The sequence below is a fragment of the Rhipicephalus sanguineus genome, chromosome 3 (assembly GCF_013339695.2).
Source record: "Rhipicephalus sanguineus isolate Rsan-2018 chromosome 3, BIME_Rsan_1.4, whole genome shotgun sequence".
NCBI lineage: Eukaryota > Metazoa > Arthropoda > Arachnida > Ixodida > Ixodidae > Rhipicephalus > Rhipicephalus sanguineus.
The window spans coordinates 113,861,930-113,883,297 of NC_051178.1; the positions used below are offsets into that span (position 1 = coordinate 113,861,930).

A 21,368-nucleotide genomic window follows, 5' to 3' on the forward strand; every position below is an offset into this window, starting at 1 on the left:
TCGCCAGTGTGTTGCTTTCGTATTTCATAGCCAGCGCTGCGCCGCTTGTTTTTGTACGTTTGTTGGTAGGTGGCAGCACACTGCAAGCGATTTGCTTGTTGACCGGTCTGAGAGCAGAGTGTTCTTCGCGCCCAGACGCCTCTCTAATTGTAAACGTGGTGACGCGGAGTGGTCGAAGTCGTTCGGCGGAGGAAATTCTTCAAATTGCTTTCAGCAGTGATGTTGAAAGAAACCATCTTGAGGACTAGGATTTTGCACTGAATGTTGAAGACTTTGAAAGCACCGAGAGTGACAGCGACGATGAACGATCAGCTGCTAACTCACGAGGAGCGAGTTGCACTTCACGTCCCCTCGTGCGTTAATGTTCTTTCACGCTCGTAAGTCACTTTGATTGTATTTAATGTATAATGTCCTAGAGCGAGATCAAAATAAAAGCATAGTTCCTCTTGCGCATTGCATGTATCAATTATTGTGGATATTATGGAGCGCCGCATGCCGCCAACACGCTCGAGCTCGACCAGCGAAGCGAAATGGTTATAACGATAGAACGTGCAGTCACGGCCGCAATGCACGCCTCTCGGCTAACTTCTTCGCCGTTGCGAAAGCATACGTGTGCATTCTTTTCGATATTCATGTTTCGATCGTGCTGATCTAACCTGCAACATGCGAGTGAAGTGAATTGCATGCACACGGCTAGAGTCTCAGCATGGCGGTGACACAAGCGCTACTGAATGGGATGTGAAATGCTTGTGTTCCGTTGAAGACGTAACTCCGCGTTCCCGACTGCGCAAGTAATGACGACGGCGTATGATGTTTGCAAACCATCACCACGTTAAACGTGCGGTCCCGTGCAGCAGCAATGGCGCTACTCGCTGGCGGCCTACTACTGCGGCAAATCGGTCAGGCAGGCTCAGCACGTACTACCTCGGAGTGCCGTTCAGCTCATACGTCAGTTCTAGTTCATGCAGTTTTATGTAGCACGCACAGGATTTCGCAAAGCATCGTAATGCACGCTAACGGAGCTGAAATATAACCTTTCACGCCGCAGCAAATAATTAGGTGGCGAGTACTTAGCACTTTCCATGGTTTGGGAAAGCATTTTAGTCTCATATCCATTTCTGCGCAGCTCATGACTTCATCCGGTGAAAGCAGCACGGGTCGTACGTCCGCACGTCCTATCTGTTCCTACGTTAACAAACGGGTTGACCCTCCTCCTGGCGCCATCTTGAAAAGCACGGCGCGCCACCTATAGTCCGTGGGCATTGCGAATATGAGTTGTAGATATTAAGCGAACGTCACTAATAGTACATTCTTCGTAGTTGCCTTGAGCTATACTTTGAATTATCTTTGAATTGTTAAGTTATGAGACTATTCGCTTTGTGCCGGGGGAGGGGGGGGGATACGTTTCACATTTTCTCGAGGGGAGGGAGGAGGAGTTAAGCCTTACTATCTGTGCGTATTGAGAGTGATGTCCACAAAATAAATGCCGTTGCCGTGATCAAAAGTTCAAAGTTTGTGCAGTGTTCCTTCTAGCTGTATACTACATGTGTAAATCGATGTGCAACCGTTAATTAAGGCTGTCAAGGTAAGCGGCCCAGAAGAAAAGGGGGGCGACGCTGTATGACACTAGCAAGAACTGTTCGAAACGGAGGAACGCATGAACCTTTCCTCAGTGTAACCTAATTTCATGACTATATACGATATTCACTGCAACCCCTTAATGTCTCCTTGACAGGAATGTGTGCTTCATGTGCCGTGAAACAACCGTGGTGTAATTAATACGCTCAGTTATTAATTACATGTCGCTGGAAGAGTCACTAAGTGTCAGTGTTAGTTTGTCAGCGTTCGTAAGCTACTCACGGTCGACCGGTCCGGCACGGTAGTCTTCGATCTCCTTGAAGTGTGGCAGCACGTCTTCGTATCCCCAGCCAGTGGCTCCATAGTCTCGTACCCACCTTTCGTAGTCTCGCGGGTTTCCCCGGGTGTACAGCATGAAGTTGAGCACGCTGCTGCCCCCGAGCACCTTGCCACGCGATAAGGACAATCGCTGCATGTGGAGTGTCAAGCATTGGAGGCGTCTTTAGAATTCCTCGAAGGCACGACACCACATGCGTTCGGCGTCGTTGCGTGCGCTAAACACCTAAAAAAAAAACTCGTTCTCCGCTGACATTTACTGGCGCGGCCATCGAGTGACACACTTGTTTCTCTTCCGAGCACTTCCGGTCGAGCGCTTACTTCCGGTTTTCCGAAAGTGCGGAAAAAGTCTTCTAAGAAAATAAAACCGGTACGTAATCGATTATTCTGGTTGAAATTATGAGTTACATTGGATGTATGGGATACCGGAGCATAAGTTTATTAAGGTAAGAGCCAATTAACACTTGGGATAGTTAATAAAAATATTTGGATTAGTTCATTTAAAGAACAGATGGTTTTCTTCTGAGCATGCAGCTGGGATTGTTGCGGCGCCTGGCGGAGAAGATTTCAACCACGCTCTTCTCCCTACGTGGCCTCTGAGAAACGCTCCGGCAGCGCGACGGAACGCGAAGTTAACGCACGCAATAAACCAGGGCACAAGGACGCCGACGTGTCAGTGCCACTGCAGGACACCTATAGGTGAATGATTATTGGGTTGTTGCAGTTATTTCGTATTGTAGTAAAGTGTTAGCTCGCTACTACCGAGGGCTGAGGTTCTAATATGCGTATATGGCAAAAATACTTTGTTTCTCTTCTGTTTCAATATGTTCCTGCATTCTTGTAATTTTAGCTCTGTGTTCACCTGTCGGAAGAGTTGTGATTCAGTTATAAAATTATTAAATGTGTTACTGGCGTTAGTGACACTAACGTTAGGGGCGTTAGTGAACAATGATGAGAGTAAAGTTACTGTGTACTATGCTGTGATGCGAAATCGTCGATCAGGTAGTCTTTGAAGCGAACGTTTCGACTAGTGGACTCGTCTTCGTCAGGGCAGCATCCATCGCTTCAAGCTGCCATCTCCTCCTGAACTTTGGTCGTCTTTCGATGTGTACTGTACGCTAAATCTTGGTAAGAGAGCCGAAGGCGCACCGCGAAGCGGCAAATCTTGTGTCAAGTCCGCCTCATTGACAAGGGCCTAGCACTGACGGAAAAGAAAGAGCGACGCCAGCCATTGCATGTATAGTCATTGTACTTCGGAGGAAACGCGAATATGCAACTAGGAGAAATAGGCCGCCAGGAATTGACGTAATCTCGCCGTATTATCCGAGGAATTCCTTGGAAGCTTTTTCGAATGGGCTGACGAAGTCCCCGATTCGCAAAATTTCGAGTGTCACCGACAAGTCGAGAAATGTACAGGGGTGGTCAAAAGTTCCCAGGCCGCAACGCCCGGCCGCGGAGCAGCGGCTCGCTGTTATCGGGGCGCTGCAACAGCAGTCACGCCTTGGCGTCGAGCGTGTGCTTGGGGAGAGGGGGGGAGTGCATATCTCTCTCCTTTCCTCGTTCTCCTTGATAAGAAACCGATGTATAAACTTGGTGCGTCATGTTCCCTCACCCACCGCTCTTCGATGTTTTACTACCGTGCAGCGTGTAGCGAGGCGGCAGTCTTCCGGAAAACTGACGCATCATGATTGCGGCCACATTTAGCTGGACACCATATACATTACCGTGGTTTTGGGCTTCTTGGAAAATAATATCGTGCGTTTCACTTTCATTGCGGTGGCTCTCTCAGCCGTCTGCGCAGGCCAATTTGCTGCATACGAACACGGTCGGAGCCTTATCAAGGAGAGCAACAAAGAGAGAGGGATACACCCCCCACCACGCACACGCTGGGCACCAGCGTGCGCCAAGGCGTGATTGTGATGGCAGCGCCCCGATAGCAGCGAGCTGTGCTCCGCGGCGGGGCGTTGCGGCCTGGGAATTTTTGACCACCCCTGTACTTGCCTTTTCGCGGAAGGAGAGGGCGGCGTTACTCTGTGGAACGCTGTGGTAATCCCAGTCGTCGTGTCCTCTTAGGTTGAAGGGGGCCGCCGCCGGTATCTGCCGCGATGCCATCTCCAGACCTCCGGCTTCCAGAAGCAGCACTGTGACGTTGGGGTCCGCCGACAGCCTGTTGGCTATCACGCATCCGGCAGATCCACCACCCACTGTACGGCAAAACGGACAGTCACACATAGGGCGGAAAGAATCCACTGCATGTGACTGTGTTATGCCGAGAATTGGGTGAAGATAGCACCATTGCTTTATGAGTAGTTGCTTAGGGAATATCCGTTTTAAGAATTATCAGCCCGAGAACCGTGTGAAAATTGCAACATAGCCCCTCCCAGGCCCACATACAATGTACAGCCGCGCTCAATATGACTTGCAACACGGGAGCGCGTGGCCTCACGAGTTCAAATACTGCCCATGGCTTTCACTAGCCCTTATATCCATAACTAAACGCTGTTCTCGCACTCGGGGATGATTCCAAACAAGAAAATATCATTTAGTTGCTGAAATGAAAACAAGTTCGAGCCATGCGCAACTTTGAACTCATGAGGCCACGCACTCCCGTGTTGCAAGACACATTGAGCGCGGCTGTACGCCCTCGCCTGGCTGAGTCAGGCAAACTTACGCTGTACCTCCTGAACACGGTTGAGCCATTTTAGGTACATGGGCTTAAATAATGTAGGTGGGCATTTCGACAGGTTCACCGAGTCATTATCAAAACTGCGTGAAACTGTGCTAAGCCCGAAACTCGGGCCCGCCTTTCCCGATAATAACGTGAATAAAGCTAGTTTTTGCGGAATAACTTCCATTGCAGGCTTCGGGATCTCGACTTCGAACGACCCGCCATCTAGTGGTTATCGTTAGGAGTGTGCGAATATTCGAGTTTCGAGCCTATGCTGATCTTAAAGGAGATTATGCCATTTCCGCACATAGAAAAACACATGAGAAAACTGTCAAGCCCTTCACAAATTCGTTCGCGAAACGAACGCACGGTCTTCTTGCGTAGTTCGGTCGCGTATGCCGCAAGCGCAGTAAAACGTTCTGACGTTAGCCTGCGAAACCCTCGGTCATTGGCTTTGCATGTTAAGATTTGTTCACGCTGGGCAGTCGCCACTGCCGCACCGTAACACTTGTTCAGAAACTTCCATCGTTTCGAGACGCAGGTAAAACGCTGCTGTGAACGGGCGCCCGAAGATTTTTGGTCCCGGAGCACTCGTAGCAATGAAGCACAACATTACCGTTGTCAGATGAGCTGTATTGCGCGACCATGGGGAAAGAAAAAGTAGCCACCGTACCCCCCTGTGTGAGGAGGTTAGGAGTGGCGCTGCTGACTGGAATGGCGTGAGGTCCCTAGATATTTATCTATGGACCTTAGAATGGCGGCTCTTCTATCAACATGCTTCCGCGCCCATAAAAACTGAAACAAAAGCCACTCTTGAACAAGTTCGTAATAAAACTGTCGGCACGCCGTAGCGTCCCTGATTTTTTCGTTGTCTTGCCGTAATATGATGTACACATTTCGTGTAAATACACTATTCGATATTCCATTCGATATTCGATATTTCTGGCCACTATTCGGAACTATTCGATTCGAATTGGATTCGAAGTGAAATTTCACTATTCGCACACCCCTAGTTATCGTGCTTCGACTGCTGACCCAAAGGCCGCGGGATCGAATCCCGGCCGCTGCGGCCGCATTTTCGATGGAGGCGTAAACGCTTGAGGCCCGTGAACTTAGATTTAGGTGCACGTTAAAGAACACCAGGAGGTCGGAATCTCAGGAGCCCTCCACGACGGCGTCCCTCAAAATCATATCGTGGTTTTGGGGCGTGAAGCCCCAACAATTATAATAATATAATTATTGGGGTTTAACGTCCCAAAACCACGATGCGATAGATTATCGACTTCGAACGGTACCTTCTACACGTGGGAATGTAATGCGGATGGCGACAGACGTTGTAGAAAGTGTTTAACATGTACGGACATGCGCGAGCATGCACTGTGTCGTTGGGAAAGGCGAAAGTTCAAGCACATCACCGATGACGTAGTCGTACTGGCTCCGCAGCTCTCCCAGCTCGTAGTGCCGAAGTACGGGCAGGTCGGTGAATGGTAGGTGAATCACCAGGTTGACCATAGCGAAGAATAGGCCCAGCTCACTCTGCGGTGCCGCACCACGTCCCCATAGAGCGAAGACAATCGAATCCAGGTCTCCGCTCATGATGCTGTCGTTGCGGATCCAGGACAGGGACTCTGCCTCGTAGAGGTATCGGCTGCTGGCCTGCTCACCCACATAACAATATAAACTGAACAACGAATGTCTGTCTCAGGGCGAAGTTACCCGACTACACACTGTGTGACAAATGTTATTGCTATAGTTTTGCGCTGAGCAGCTGGCGTCGTTAAATCCTCCAAACCACAGATGGCGAAGCCCTACAAACATGCAACACGTCAAAGCAGGAAGGTTCGCAGAGGGGGTTTATTTGTGGTTGGCATCCTGTAACCTATAGTCGCGTGTGTGAACTGCCGCGACCTTCGTCTCGAGTCTGTAGCTCGCCCCTCCCCCCTTCCCACCCCTTTTAAACTCGACATTGTAGGATTAATTTCAGCTTACTTTAAACGAATTGTTGCCGCTTCATCATCAACAGCAACATGCTGCTTGCTGTAAAAAGCTCTGTCACGGTTCAGTGTACTAATATGAGAGCTATCGGGAAGAACAATCTCCCTCGAAGGAGCACACTGTGTTATCAGACAGACAACTGTTACAACTGTTGCTTCGCTTAGACAGGGAGCGAATAGGAGCGAGGCCACTTTCTTGTTGGTGTATTAAATAGAACGAACGCGCAGCGAGATATGAAATCGCAATAATCTAGCCCAATAATTAGAACAAAGGTGTATCGGTCAGTATCTTTAACGCGATGCCGGCGAGGCAGTCCGTTGAATCGCAAAGATACTTTAATTGCTCCGTGCAGCCTTCCCGTGGCGCCATTGCGACTGTACGCCTACCTTTGTGCCGAGGGTTTCGGTTGCAGTCGACGTGCGATGCAACCACTCTGGCTCAGCGTATAAATAAATTGTTTTCGCTCGTGTTTTTTTCATATTGCTCTGTAAAATTTCCTCTCGGCCGCTTGGCATGTGACGTCGCGCCAGGTGCGCGAAACGAACTTCGCTGAACGAAGGCCCAACCTGCCGCATGTAACAAACAAGTTCTCCCGAGTTTCGAATGCGGATAGCTGGCCGTTGTCGTGACGTCACCTCGCAGGTGCGTAATGCTCTTATTAGGTCGTTCATAATCCAGGTCGCGAACGTTTAAGTACAATCTGTTGCATGTGTTATCAATGTACGACGAAAGATATATGGCTTTTAAACTCAGGAGGTGTGTCGTGAGGACAGGAGATAGGAAAGGCAGGGGAGACGTCGTCCTGAGCTATCATGCTTTAGCTTGCTGACTCTATACAAAGCAGAAGAGAGAGAGAGAACGATGAGACGGCGATGATGATAAGGAGGTATACCGTATAGACTCGTGGATGGGGCGCACCCGCAACTTGCGAGCCCCACGTTTGTAAAGAAAGAACAAACTACAGAAATAAATTTACAAACTGGAATCTCAACCCACGTTTTCTAAATAACGACTTTATAAGCAGTGACCCGCTTATTAACAGTGCTTATGCCTGACCGGGCACTATTCCGTCGAACTCTGGACGATCGAAATGAATCGCATGCCGCGGTGCGACCGACCATACTGTTTTCCCTTTAACGCCATTGTTGCCTTCCCTGCTCTACTCATTCGAGACGAATTGCGCAGCTGCTGCTGTGTCTGGACGATTCATGCAAGCCTTTGCTCCCTTTATTGAAAAAAGAAGTGACGTCTGGGCCTTATCCTGTAATTAATAATTATATGGCACTTGACAACAGCTGTCCATATACCGTGGCGAAGCTGGGTATCCACTAACCGAAACTGCTAGACCGGACATAGCCCCTGTTTCCGTACGTTTCAGTTTACATTTTACTTTTCCATTCACGTCACGCTGTGTGAATGGAATGTGTGAAATGCCACGCAGTGTGCTTTATCTAACTGGTGTGGTCAGGGGTGTCATAGGATCGCTAAAAATGCTTCGCAATTTGATAAATATTTGTTGTGTTTCCTATATTGTAGGGACGAAATTTTTCACAATTATTATTGCGGTTGGCTGCCAGAAGAAAGTTCTCTTTATCCATTATATATATATATATATATATATATATATATATATTATATATATAATATATATAATATATATATAATATATATATATATTAATATATATATATATTATATATATATATGGGCACAGTGTTTCACCAGAGTTTCTCACTTCTTCGTCTTCTCGTGTATCTGGGCAGTTCGCAGGTGCCTGAGTTATGAGACTATCACATTCATTCATTCACAAAACTTTATTGAGAGTCCTGAAGCCCGGTCTCTTCAGGCCGAGCCTTAGGGCGCCATCGTGAACCCTCTGGACAGCCCGTAGTTGATCCTGATATGAACAGCTGGAGATCATCTTCTGCCAGTGAAGCCATTTTTCTTCGGGGCTGGCGAGAGTCGCGGGACAGCCCGCCAGCATGTGTCTGATTTCCATGATGCCATCGCATGTGTCACATTCTTTTCTAATTTCGCTTTCGGGGTGAATTTCTTTTACAAAATACGGAGTGGGGTACGTCCCAGTTTGCAGTAAACGTAGCGTGACTGCCCTGTTCAACTTTGCGTGTGGCAGCGGGAATTGCCTACGCCCCAAGTAGTAGTATTTAGTGATCTCGTTGTAGGTTAGTAAATTATCTTTATGATTCCCGGAATGACAGTGGGTGTCGGTTCGGTTCTGACCGGCACGGCAAGCGAGTATGTGCAGACTATCACATGTCATGCTGGCACGCTCCACCGGCAATTCACTTTCTCACTTCGCACGTACGCGTGGACCGGGCGTAGGAAACGGCCGGCGCGCGTAATTTGGAAGTCACTTGCGTCAATGCCACGAAGCTCGGAGACCTTCTTCAGGGGATATGGACCCATAATGCTAGACCGGACATAACCCCTGTGTTCGTGCGTTTCATTTTTTTTCTTTTCTGTATCCAATGAAGACAAGTGGCTATCCGCTATCAAGAGCCCCGGTGTCGGGGCTCAACTGTGGGCTGTCCAGAGGGCCCACGATGCGGCGGTCGGGCTTGGCCTGACTGTCCCAACGTGGGAGCGGCCCGCTGCGCGTTGAGTCGTGCACCTCAGGACTTACAATAAAGTTTCGCATCCATCCATTCATCTGTATTCGCGCTGTGTAAAGCTAACCATTATTATAATAATAGTATCTGGGGTTTAACGACACAAAACCACGATATGGTTATGAGAGACGCCGTAGTGGTGTGCTCCGGAAATTTCGACCACCTGGGTTTCTTTAACGTGCACCTAAATCTAAGTACACGGACCTCAAAACCATTATTATATGACTGCTGTGCATCTCTATCTATTTGTAATAGCATTACTGCTGAAGACTGAGTTACTTAGGAGTGGAACGTCATTGCGTTAGTTTAGAGTGTAACGTTTCCACGAGGTGCGTGTGGGCAGAAGTACGAAGTACCACGTAGCGTGCTTAATTTAACTGGAGTCATGAAACTGTGTCCCCTAATGGCGAGTGAGTGGCCATATAATAATATTGCAGTACAACACCAGCCGATTGTAAAAGCCGTCGCATTGATAGAAAGCGCAAGCGATCAATGAAAAACAGTTTTAAGAAAAAGTGCTTCGTGTATTCGATTTTCAAATAGGGCACGTGGCTTCATCTTCGATTCAGAAAAATGTAGGACGTCTTGACACGGCTGTGTATTTAGTAACTCTGCTTCAGTGTCGGAATATGAGATCAATATCGATTACTTCTTTGTTGTTGCCCATTCGGCGGCGGACTTGCAAATGCTGAAGCCTGCGCAGATTCATTGATTTTAGCGACTTTCATTTTCTTTCTTGATGTTGGACAGCCCGCTTGCAAGATAACCTCTTCGAAAAATGGCTCGCGCGACATCCCCACGCCTGAGTTATTTGACAAGACGAACGTCAACCGGACCTGTATAATGCCCTACTATTTCGAAGGTGATTGCCACACATGCCTGGACAAATTCTTAAAGCTTCCCGATGTTTAAATCTTGTCACAGAGCGCAACATGCGTCGCATACTGTTACTACGGAGTGCTATTTAACGTGCAAGTGCGGAACACTAGTCGATACTCTTCACCACGCGTGGGATTGCCCATCGTTATCGATAAATCCATGGAAAGGCATCCAGAAGCTTGCTGCATCGCTAAGGCTGTCAACTTGCCCGCAATGGACTCGGACAAGCGGTGAATCATGCAGCGCACGGAAAGAGCATCGTGGATTGTCTCATGTTAATGTGTACAAGGGCCACAGCGGCCCTTGTACACATTAACTTTCCAAAGAACGTTTTTCCTTGCGTTTCCCTCCGGATGGCAAATATACCAAGAGGGAGGGCCGTACCCGCGTGTACGGTGACGAGGAATGAATTTCAGTGAAAGAGCAGGCAATTTGTTTGTGGTTCATGACAGGTGGCGTCCCTAGCCGGATATGTTTGACCGTCCGCCTCCTCCTGTCCACCCAGCGGAGCTTGTTCTCATGATCGAGGTTATTTAGCTGGGCCCCCCGCTGCTCAAAGTTCTTGATTATGCGCTGATTGAGAGAATCACAATGAAGACATTCACAGGGACAGATGTTAACAGGACAAAGCGCAACTTTCAACTGACTGTCCCGTTAACCTCCGTCGTTCTGAGTGTCTTCGTTGCGATTCTTTCAAAAGCAGAAGGGACAAGTGACATGGGCAGAAACGTAACGTGTGACGTCATACCACCACCGAAAAAATTTGTATGGAAGGGAAGGTTGTGCCTGGCGTTGCATAAGTATCGCTAGGTTGCCAGTGTCAGTGGTTGTCCCTAGAGTTACTGTATATGCTACCTTTATAAAGGTAGCATATACAGTAACTCTATAGTTGTCCCGTGTGCGCTGGGCAGCAGTATACCCTACAACGTGCCAGAACCAGAGTAGACAGCGACGTACCGCTCTGCTGATGACGTCGCACGAGACTTCTCCTTTCAGGTCACGTGACTTATCTCCTTATGACGGCGACCTGAAGCTCCGCTATTGCGCTCTTTAGAATATGGAAACACGCGCGATTTTGTGCCCCAGCTCAACGCTCCCATCCCACTGCACTATCTGCTCCAATTCTATGGACCTCATTTCGGCTACTTTTTATGCAGACTTCTCCACTTCTTGTCTCCTGATCGGCCTGTCATCCCGGGCGCATACACATTCTTGAGCCTGGTGGCGAGGGCCATAGCGCTAGGCTGAGGAAGAAGGACACAGTGACAGGCAGACACGAGCCCTCAAAAGAAGGGTCGCACCCACAGCTTGTATGATGAATTGCCAGCCAACCATCACGAGCATTTGTCACGTTGTTTCAACGCATTCTTTTGACTCTGCACTGTTTGAAGTATGTGTTTTGTAAGGATGGTGACCGGCTGACACGTGAAATTATGGAGGCTAATCTGATTCCAGGTCTTTTCCCCTACTGTGTAAGCTTTCCGTCTTTGCTTTTGTCTGATAAAGAGATCGACTTCTTAAAAAGCTGTTTTGTGGTGTTCCGTGATGTCGTTTGAATGAACATATGACCGTTGTTTTGTCGAATAAATGTTGTTGTAAGTTGGCGCTCTTTCTTTATTTGTTCATTCTCATGTTCGTGCTATATTCGTCATCCTTTACTGTATATGTACCAAGTTCTGATGTAGATGTACCGTAGATGTGCTGTAGATTTACTGTAGTTGTATACTGTAGATGTACCCACTTCGCTGCGGTAGGATATTGGTCTGTTGTTTCTTTTTCGTACAGTTTCGTTTGCCGGTGCTGTTTCATTGACATCGAACCTTGTGGAAAAACGGAACATGCAAATCTGTGTTTATTTCTTTACTGCTTGCGTGTACGCTTGGAATTGGTTGTTGCTCAATTGAGACGACATGCAAATCCGAATGTGCAGCAAGATGTATTGACACCGTCCAGCAGCGCCGCACAATTATTGTTTTTTAACCATCGGTGTTGGTTGGATTCAATGAGTCGTAACAGCTGCAGCGCATCATAAGCTCGGCACTCTTTTAACAGCGAAGATGCTATAGGTAACTTGTGCTCCGTCGCAAAAAAAAAAAAAAAAAAAAAAAAAAACTATCGTCATCATGAACCGGCACGCGATCTCTTCATTATCTTTACATTGAAGCTGTTTAAGCTATCGGTAACTTGTGCTCCGTCTTACAAAACTCTTCAGGCGGGCATGCGCCACAGGTATTGGGCAAGCCCCACTAGCGGGTACAGCAGATGCAAGTGTGAAACGAAAACGAGCACGTGAAAGAGAGAGAGAGGAACCGATAGAAAGAAAGATGAAGAGAAAAATAGAGAGAAATAACGGGAATAAAGACAAAAAAAGATAAAAAAGACAGAAAAGCATAATTGTCTGTCGGTTTCATCAGTGGTGTATAATACAGAATACGAGCCTATCGGACTATTCCCCTACTGTCGTATAGCCGGAGAGAGAAAGAGAAAGAAAGAGCAAGCGATAAACAGAGATAGAGAGAGAGAGCGAAAGAAAGGGAAGAAAGAGAAAGAAATATATATAGAAGGAGCGAGACAGGGAAAGAAAGAAGTAGAAACAGATACAAAATATAGATACAAGAAACAGAGAGAAAGAGAAAGAAAGAGGGAAAAAAAGACAAAGAAAAAATTAAAGAGAAACAGGGAAGGCCGCCCAGCTCCGCTCTTCTTTCAGGCTTGGCAACACTAACGCGAAGATGCCATAATTTGTTATGTTGTGCGGGTCCGCATTGCAGCAAACTTTAAATAATTTCTTTCTTAAGCTAAACGCAGGGTATTAATTTACACCTAGCCGTGTTCCTGAGTAATTATACTGCCCATTGGGAAAATTTTCACCGCAGATATATTAAGCGTGGTCGGCAAACAACAAAGGTTCTTGAAGGAATATTTTGACGGCGGCTATAACACGCCGCTGTCACTATTTGCCGAAAGGAGCGTGGCTGTTTAAAGCACCTATTTGGAGCCTGAGAAAACTATATGCAGACGCTTGTGGAGCACTTGAAAATACTAACCGTGCGTGCCTCTAACTTCGGCCGACTAAATGCACGGAACTAAATTGCATCACGTACTAAGCGTCGTGCGCACAGCACGTCGCGATGTCTCAGCACATGATGACGTGCACTTCGTAGCTTTCGCTGCAGCATTGATTTTTGTTTGGCATCGTAATATAGTTTCACTTGCCCGGTTGAATATGACCCCACGATCCAACTGCGGGCATGGAATTTATGATGCAGCTGCGCATACCCAGTGGTATTAGTTTTTTTTCTTCGTTTTCAGCGTTCCGGCGCATACCAAACGCGTCATAGACGTTGGTTGCCTAGTCCTAGTGCATGCTGAGGTGGAAGTTTCAGAAAGCTGTAACCACGTTAACTCCGTCACTGTCGCCTCGATTACGCATCAGCACACATGTGCACCGACAGTGAGTGCAGTACATGTGCAACACAGGTACATTGCAGGTGCACTGGTGGCGCACGCGCAAATGCACTCGAAACTGTCGGCGCCCACATTTCTACTCGTATGCACGATAACTATCGAAATATGTAATACTCGACTACGGCTACGCAGAGAGGTATTTTGTGCGAATAATATACGACTGCTCACTAATTTAATAAAGCGTGGAAATGCGAGACAGTTTGTACGTATCCATAGTTAGTGCGAGACAGTTAGTCCGTATAACCATAGGACGCGTCCTGCCAAGTCTTCAAAACTCGAATGGTCATTCCGTATGTGCACAGTGTCTTTCACCGCATAAGCGAGGCTGCTGGGCGTGCTGGGGTCCATGTTGTTTTCTCGGCCCCCAAGAAACTGAGCTCCATTTGCAAGAAGGCGAACGGGAAGAAAACAGCCAGCAAGTGTCGTGTGAAGAAGCACTGGATGAACTTTGCCGCATGCAGATGCGAAGTAGTGTATGAGATCCCGGCATCGTGTGGCAGTTCGACTATCGGGCAGACGGCCTGTTGCCTGAACGACCGTCTGCGCGAGCACTCCAAGAACCCCAAAGCCAGAAGCTCCAGCAATTTGGCCATCCACTGTGCAAAGTGTGGCTGCCTACCGCGTTTTCAGGAGACCCGGGTTCTGCGCACATACGAATACGAGACTGAGTCCGCCGCAGTGGTATAGCGCTTACGGTGCTCGGCTGCTGAACCGAAGATCGCGGGTTCGATTCCGGCCGCGGCGGTCGCATTTCGATGGAGGCGAAATGGTAGAGGCCGGTGTATTTCGATTTAGGTGCACGTTAAAGAACACCAGATGGTCGAAATTTCCGGAGCCCTCCACTACGGCGTCTCTCATAATCATATCGTGGTTTTGGGACGTTAAACCCCATATATTATTATTACGAATACGAGACTGCACGCGAAGTGTTTGAAGCTTTCGCACTGATGTGTCAAGATGCTGCATGTGTGAGCGCGCCCTCGATTAATCTTACTGACAAGGAGTGTTGCTTTCTCCGTAACTTATCTCTTTTGACTAGACAAAATTGTGCCGCTGGACGCATGCGCCGCTAGAAACATTGATAATTTCCTCTCCCCCGTGTACTCCATTCCATGTATATTAGGTTGTTTTCAGAATAAACCAAGCAGTTGGCAGTCTAGCGCTTGTCCTGTGTGCATCTTGTCGTGTTTATTTTTGCGCTGTTTTAAGTGCAAAGCATTTCTTAGCGGACCATTGGCACTTTGAGCGTTTCTATCTATCTATCTATCTATCTATCTATCTATCTATCTATCTATCTATCTATCTATCTATCTATCTATCTATCTATCTATCTATCTATCTATCTATCTATCTATCTATCTATCTATCTATCTATCTATCTATCCGCCTACATCTGGGGGCTCTCATGATCGCCTCCTTAACTTGGTGTAGACCAAAATTGGTATGGGAGGGTAAGAGGATTTGACGAATATGACTGTCTGGTCGTGACATGAATAACGTGAAAATCCTGCCGCGTACATCGTCAAACCCTTTCCTTCAGATACGTGTGGCACATACTAGTTTAACACGGGCCGCGGTGTACGGGTATGTGCTACAGGTGACTGACAGTTTATATCTACCCAGGAACGGTGAGAACAGACATTGGGAATTTAAGTGCGAAAGCGTTAAGAAAAACCGACATCGGCAGCGTTGACCCGACGAATGGAAAGAATAAAAATTTAGATCCCAGCAGCAATCGAACCCAAGCATTCTGCGTGGCAGTCAGGTATTCTACCACAGAGCCACGGCAGGTCTATAAACTGGTTTCGAAAAACAGCCTATGCAGGCGTAATGTCGGTGCAACGTCAATTGTAGTTGTGGTGCTGGCTATCTACTTTTACAAGAAAGCATTAAACACTAAACACGTACTCCTACAATACAGGCGTCATATAAGATAAACGTCTGTGGTTCTAGTGTGAGCTTCGCTTTTATACCAGTCTAATTTGTATTCCTATTACATTTGTATTCCTAATTACATTTGTATTCCTATGATTCAGCGAGCTATATTGAAGCATTGCTCGACCCCGCAGGAATACATTTACGAAAGTTACGTACGATATTCACATGATTGCACCATAAAGTGCACATAGTTTCGATAATACTGAAGAATGTACTCTAACACGAAGGCTGACGTTACGTCGCACCATAAGTTACCCTTTAAACACCACTGTTATCGACGGGCCTGTTAAGCCCCAGATGTGCACGCAGCTGCTACACTTACAAAAACAGGTCGATTCACCTCGTAACGCTTGGCTCAAAGTCATAAAACACAGCATAGAATATTCGCTGACTGCTTCGCATGAAACCGATTTCCACAACGCGTGGGACCTGCCGAATTTTTAACTATGGATGCTCGCTAATATTCTAGGTGTCGCGTGCAGCAGGCTGTCGAGTTGGGAAGTGCCTATCAATACAATCGACTCAGAAGAAAAAGAAGATGGCTTTAGCCGCCGAGTCGTGCGAGTGCGTGAGGGACCGTGTAGCTTATGTGGTCCACGAATTAAGCTGCGTAAGTCCTGCGACCGGAGGGCATCAAAGGCCATCTGGTGGCGCATACTTTTATGACGTCGACCGTGGTTAAAATAATTACGTACACTGACTGATGTATGTTTTCGGAATTGCAAAAAAAAAAGTAATAAACAATGAAGAGAGGGGTTTTTGGAGGCGGGGAGGGTTGCACGTACGTATGTACGTGTGGTAATTGCACGAGGGGCCTGCCGTTCCTCTTCTCTTTATCGAGAGCATGCACCATTTCATAAGTGACACCCGATACGCAGGGTGCTATTTAACGAGGGGTGCGAATAGCAGGGAGAGGGGGATGCAGCAAGGCGGATTCAGCGAACTGTGGCGCGTCTCTGTGTACACATGCTCAATTCCGACCGTCTCCCACCGATCCATCAATGCTCCATCACCCTCACAACGCACAGAGGGACGCTGACAACCTGTCGAACAAGCAGTGCCGCAGGCGTATAGCCGCGTCGGCGAGTAATTCCGGTGTGCGTGGTCACGTGGCGCCAGTGTACGTACGTTGCTGTTGCACGCGTACAGTATTCGCAAACACGTTCGTGCGAACGAGAGCATTTTATAGTGCTGGTTTTCGGGGACTCGTCACAGATGCGTTTTTCATCGTCTCTGCTTACAGGCTTGCAACAGTAGCCTTTATGCCTCCTGTTGAGGGTTATCGTTATTTCTGAAGCAAAAGCTTTTCTGCGACTACAGAAGCTCTTTAGCCAGACATAAACGTGAACAAAGGGCGCTTAAGCTCAGTCAGCCTATAAAAGCTGTGCAATATTACGCTTATCGTAATCACGTGGAACCCATATTGCTATGAGAGAATCTACGGAAGAATGGAAACAGATTAGTGGGCGCACATGTCCGAAATCGACGAGTCGTGATTGCAACTTGTGCCGTTACATTTGAATAGAAAATTGTTAAATCGTTGCGTACTATCTGAAGAACATAGCGTATAAAACATGAAAGGGGCGGGGGGGGAGGGGGGTACTTTGCGAGATAAGTACGCACGTCCTTTACAACCTTTGCTGTGCTTCACGCCATGCTGACCAGAGGAGAAGATTAGTGCTTCATCTGCACCCCCCCCCCCCACTCGCTCTCTTTCCTCTGCTGAGGCCTGCTCACCGTCTCCTCTTCCCCACGTGCGTGAAGGCGGCATGTTCCCTGCTGTGCTTTCTCTGTATTCTACAACGTAACGCTTGCGGTGCGCGACAGGGTCTTATAACACTTGGAAACTTGAACGGACCACCACACGAACGCCGACATAGCGCGACACACCCATCAGTTTGTCAATAAGTAATATTGTTCCGAAGACAGCAACAACGCGTTCAACACCTTCTGCGCTACTTCAATTCCGTGAGGTCTTTTCAAGAATAAATGTCCCTGGTTTACAGTTATCTGTAACATGAAAGGAGAAAAGTAGCCTGTATATTTGAGAAGTTTCTCACGTTTGGTACGTATGCACCGCTTTTCCCAGGCGCGGCTTGCACATATGTATTCGCTGTTGGTAACGTTATTTGCGGGTGAGATCTTCGAACGCGGCTGCCGGGATTCTCACGAACGAACGGCAGCCTTAAATGTAAATCGCATCAACGACAACGAAGGCAGTGACGTTACTTCTCGCGACTTTCCATTTTTGCTTGCGCGTCGTTATTAATGGATGGAAAAAGAAGAAACAAAGTAATCGTCGCAGAGAAAAAAAAAGTCAGACATTCCTGTCAGAGATGACGCGTATCTCGGCCCGACGTTCGGAACCACCAGCCTGCAAACGATTCTTTAATGGTCGGCGCAACAATCGCGTCGTCGACAGAGCGGAAGAGAGAGAGAGAAAAAAAGGGGGGAGGATGATTTTTCCGCCTGTCGCATTTCTGGCGGGAACAAAACGTGCTCGGCAGATATTTCCCCAGAGCTCTAAACACGGGAAGCCGGAGGCAACGTTTGCTACAGCGTACACCACCGTGGTGAGGGAGATAGGGCGTCAAAACTAGAAAGCTAAGCCGCGGGAGCACGCTTACGGTGCGGGGACTTGTGTAGTCAAGTGGGGTGGTGCGAGTGTGGCGCGCAAAAGGGGGTAGTTTATTTCGATTTGCTTTTTATTTTACTCTGTCTCACGGGAGTTTGCCGTTCTCAGCGCCACCTCACGTATAAATGCAGAGAGACGCGTCTACCGCCGCGGGGACATTGCGAAAGCGCGAATGTATGCATGCCACACCGTGAAGGGTGACTAGCGATGTTCTCTAGCTATGCCGTCCCTGTGACGCCGTGGTGGAGCGTCGTTTGCACGTTTCAACGCAATCCTCCTGTCAGTGTATATAGTAACCCGCGTGTGACAGGTTTCTGTAACGTATGGCTCTGTAACGTTGGCTCTGAACAAATATAGGCCCGATTCGCGCTCTCCCTTCATTAACGCGCTGCCATACACAATCGCGGACAGAGGGAGCTGCAAACAGATGCGATGCGTACACGTGTACGAAAGGGCTTGTATGCGTGCAATCTCTGTGTGTACATGCCGGCTTAGTTTCTTAATATATATATTTTTTGTTGTGCATGGTTTCCCAACGGTATAGTTGTTACGTTGTTCTGTTTTTGTACTTAGCGGCTGTCGTGTGTATTTCGTCTATTATAATGAGGATTATTATATAGAGTATGAATTTCAAAGAACAGTTGGGGATGGTATTCGATGGGGGTAAATGACCCCATAAACCGAGAGTCTCGCAGCTAGCATTAAGGCAAGCGATGAATGAATGAATGAATGAATGAATCAATTAAAATGCTTTCCACACTTGAACATTTAATGCAAATCTAGAGCAGTAACTACAGGTGTTGGAATAGCGACATTTTCGAATCACGCTGTAATGCTCGAGTGAAATGGCTTGCGAATAGAGTGCCCATTAGTTACCATTTATATTTGAAGGGAAATCCGAAACTATGTGGGCGCATTCAGTTTACGACTCGAAATTAGGTCATATAGAAACCATATAATTGACAGCACGGCAATGATCATTTGTATCACACCAACCACAATAATAACAGAATGGGAACAGCATTGCAGCTGATGCGCGTAATACAATAGAACGCGGAGCTTGTTGACATAGATAAGTGGAACACAATATTAGTTAAGCACGTTTTTAATGCATCCACGCATGTGGAGATTGCGAGCCTCGAAGCCAGGCAGCCACTGTACCAAATGCACAACTCACCGTATCACCGCGCTTACGCCTATAGTAAATTAAGCGCGCGCACTGGGCGTAGTGGTGGTGGTGGTGGTGGTGGTGGGTTTATACTCTACGCTCATTTGTAGACGTTCCCTCGCGTGACGGCGTGAGCGCTCGGCGTCAGGGGAGCTTTATTCATTTTTCCCCCTCGGCGCGGCTATTCGATTCAGATTCTTACCGAGTAATAACATTATTTATGTAGTGCTCGTAGCAGGGACACTTTAATAACTTCGTTTTCCCGGCAGCGGGACGAAGTTAAGGAGATGAGCCCCTATTTTTGCCCGGATGGTCTCCGCCGCAATTTCTGAACGTCGTAAAGCTACACGCATCCGTGTGCGTGTTGAAGCACGATATGCGCGGTCACTTGCGCACTCCCGCGAAGCGGGAGCAAGCGAGCGCTACGTTGGGTACACCGCGTGCGTACATAGCGTAGCATATTGGCCCTGGCGCCTTCTTGCCTTATACTCCGCTATACGCGGCCACGACGTAATGAATGCACCCGCGGGCAAATTACGGCGGGAGTCCGTATCGCGGGGAAGCGGGGGAGGGGGGCCCGAAAGGGAAGCTGGGAACCAGAGCTCCCCTTTCTCTCTCATCGTATAGGAGTTCCCTCCCCCTTTTCCACTGCATGCTCTTTGTCTGGGAACTCCAAGCGGCGTTCACGTGAAAAATGACGCTTATCCAGATCCCCTCGTATTCGTCCCTCCCCCATTCCCACATTTCCCCTTACTGAGAACTGCTGCAGCTTTTTCCTCATCTACGTATGATTACTTATTTCGATTGCGCACGAAGGACTGGCGGCGCTCCTCCCTTACCCGCTGTTTTTCTTGCGTCATAACCTCCCCGTTCCACCCCCTCCTCACCCCCACATCTTCCAGCCGCTCCTTGTTATTTCTTTTGTGGGTTCGTTCTACGTCTTTCGCATCCTGCACTTTAGATTCTCCGTTCTTTTCGCTGCTGTTTGTTCCCCAACCTCCACTCCTTTTCTTTTTTTCTTTCGAGCAGCCCACGTTGGGGTACTCCGGACACTCCCAAGTAGTGCGCGCTCGCTATCTGAAGGAACCCAGTGTGGTTGGGGATCGAGACAAGTTGGCGAGAGGAGCGTTCTTGTTACCAGCGCACATAAAAAGCGGGGACGATCCTACTTTTGCTCAAAGCTCTCCCTACAGACCACATTAGAGAAGGGGGAAACCGGAGTACGGCGGATAGCGACTGCGCATGGGGGGTCGTGCGACGATGAAAAACCATATTTGCAGCCATGCTCTTTCCCAAGTCGATCCACACCCCTTACTACCGACTCCTTCCTTCCAGCACGCTATGTCCCTTCTCTCCCCAATTCCTCCGCGTTACCCGCTCGCCCTCCTGCTGTATACTCCTTTGTCCGGCACTTTCATTGTTCTTGTTCACTGCCTCGGATTGTTTTTTTTTTTTGTAAGTTCAAACTTTTCTTCAAGTGCTGCCTTTGCCCGGCAGGGGAACACTAGTTGAGGGGAGTGGCGGGGCACGGAAAAACCCCACCCCGCATGCGCTGTCGTCGCAAATGAAGTGACGTTGACGTGTAACGTAAAACTGTAAATCGCATGACAACGATGTACGGCTATGGCTGCGGGCTCGGGCGGCGAATGAATGAAGGAGCGGTAGCACGCACGCTTGTCTGGGCGGGGAAGTTGGCTCGTTCTATTGATTGGACGCACGCGCGCGGCTCGGGATTATTCCTTATTCGTGACAGCCGACACGCTGCTGTGTGGGGCCCTGTCCCGGAGACGGCGGCAAGTTGCGCATATCTTCGATCCACCGTGCCTGAATTAGGTCCTGTATGGCCGACTCCTGCGAAACTCTTTTGGCCAGGAATTACTTCAGTAATTATTGTAGTACGGCCGAGTGACGGAACGGTTCCGTAGATATGATAAGACTTGAGAATGCTGCTTTATTTTTTGTTACCCTTTGAGTTGATCACATGGTGTCTCAACCGTTCAATTGTTGCCGAGGAAGAACGTGCTTCGAACGGTTTTCGTCGTGTAAGCTTTGAAAAAATTATTGCCTGTTCGC

The 21,368-nt window shown here is 48.1% G+C and overlaps 1 protein-coding gene across 1 annotated transcript; it reads right to left on the reverse strand.

The window, feature by feature from the left end:
• Positions 1-1,852: 1,852 nt before the first annotated feature.
• LOC119385769 (glucose dehydrogenase [FAD, quinone]) lies at positions 1,853-7,931 on the reverse strand. The gene is made up of 4 exons (XM_037653155.1): positions 7,911-7,931; positions 5,998-6,238; positions 3,916-4,118; positions 1,853-2,047 (listed from the first exon to the last, which is right to left on the reverse strand). The coding sequence occupies exons 1-4, from the start codon at positions 7,929-7,931 to the stop codon at positions 1,853-1,855; spliced, it is 660 nt and encodes a 219-aa protein (XP_037509083.1).
• Positions 7,932-21,368: the final 13,437 nt, after the last annotated feature.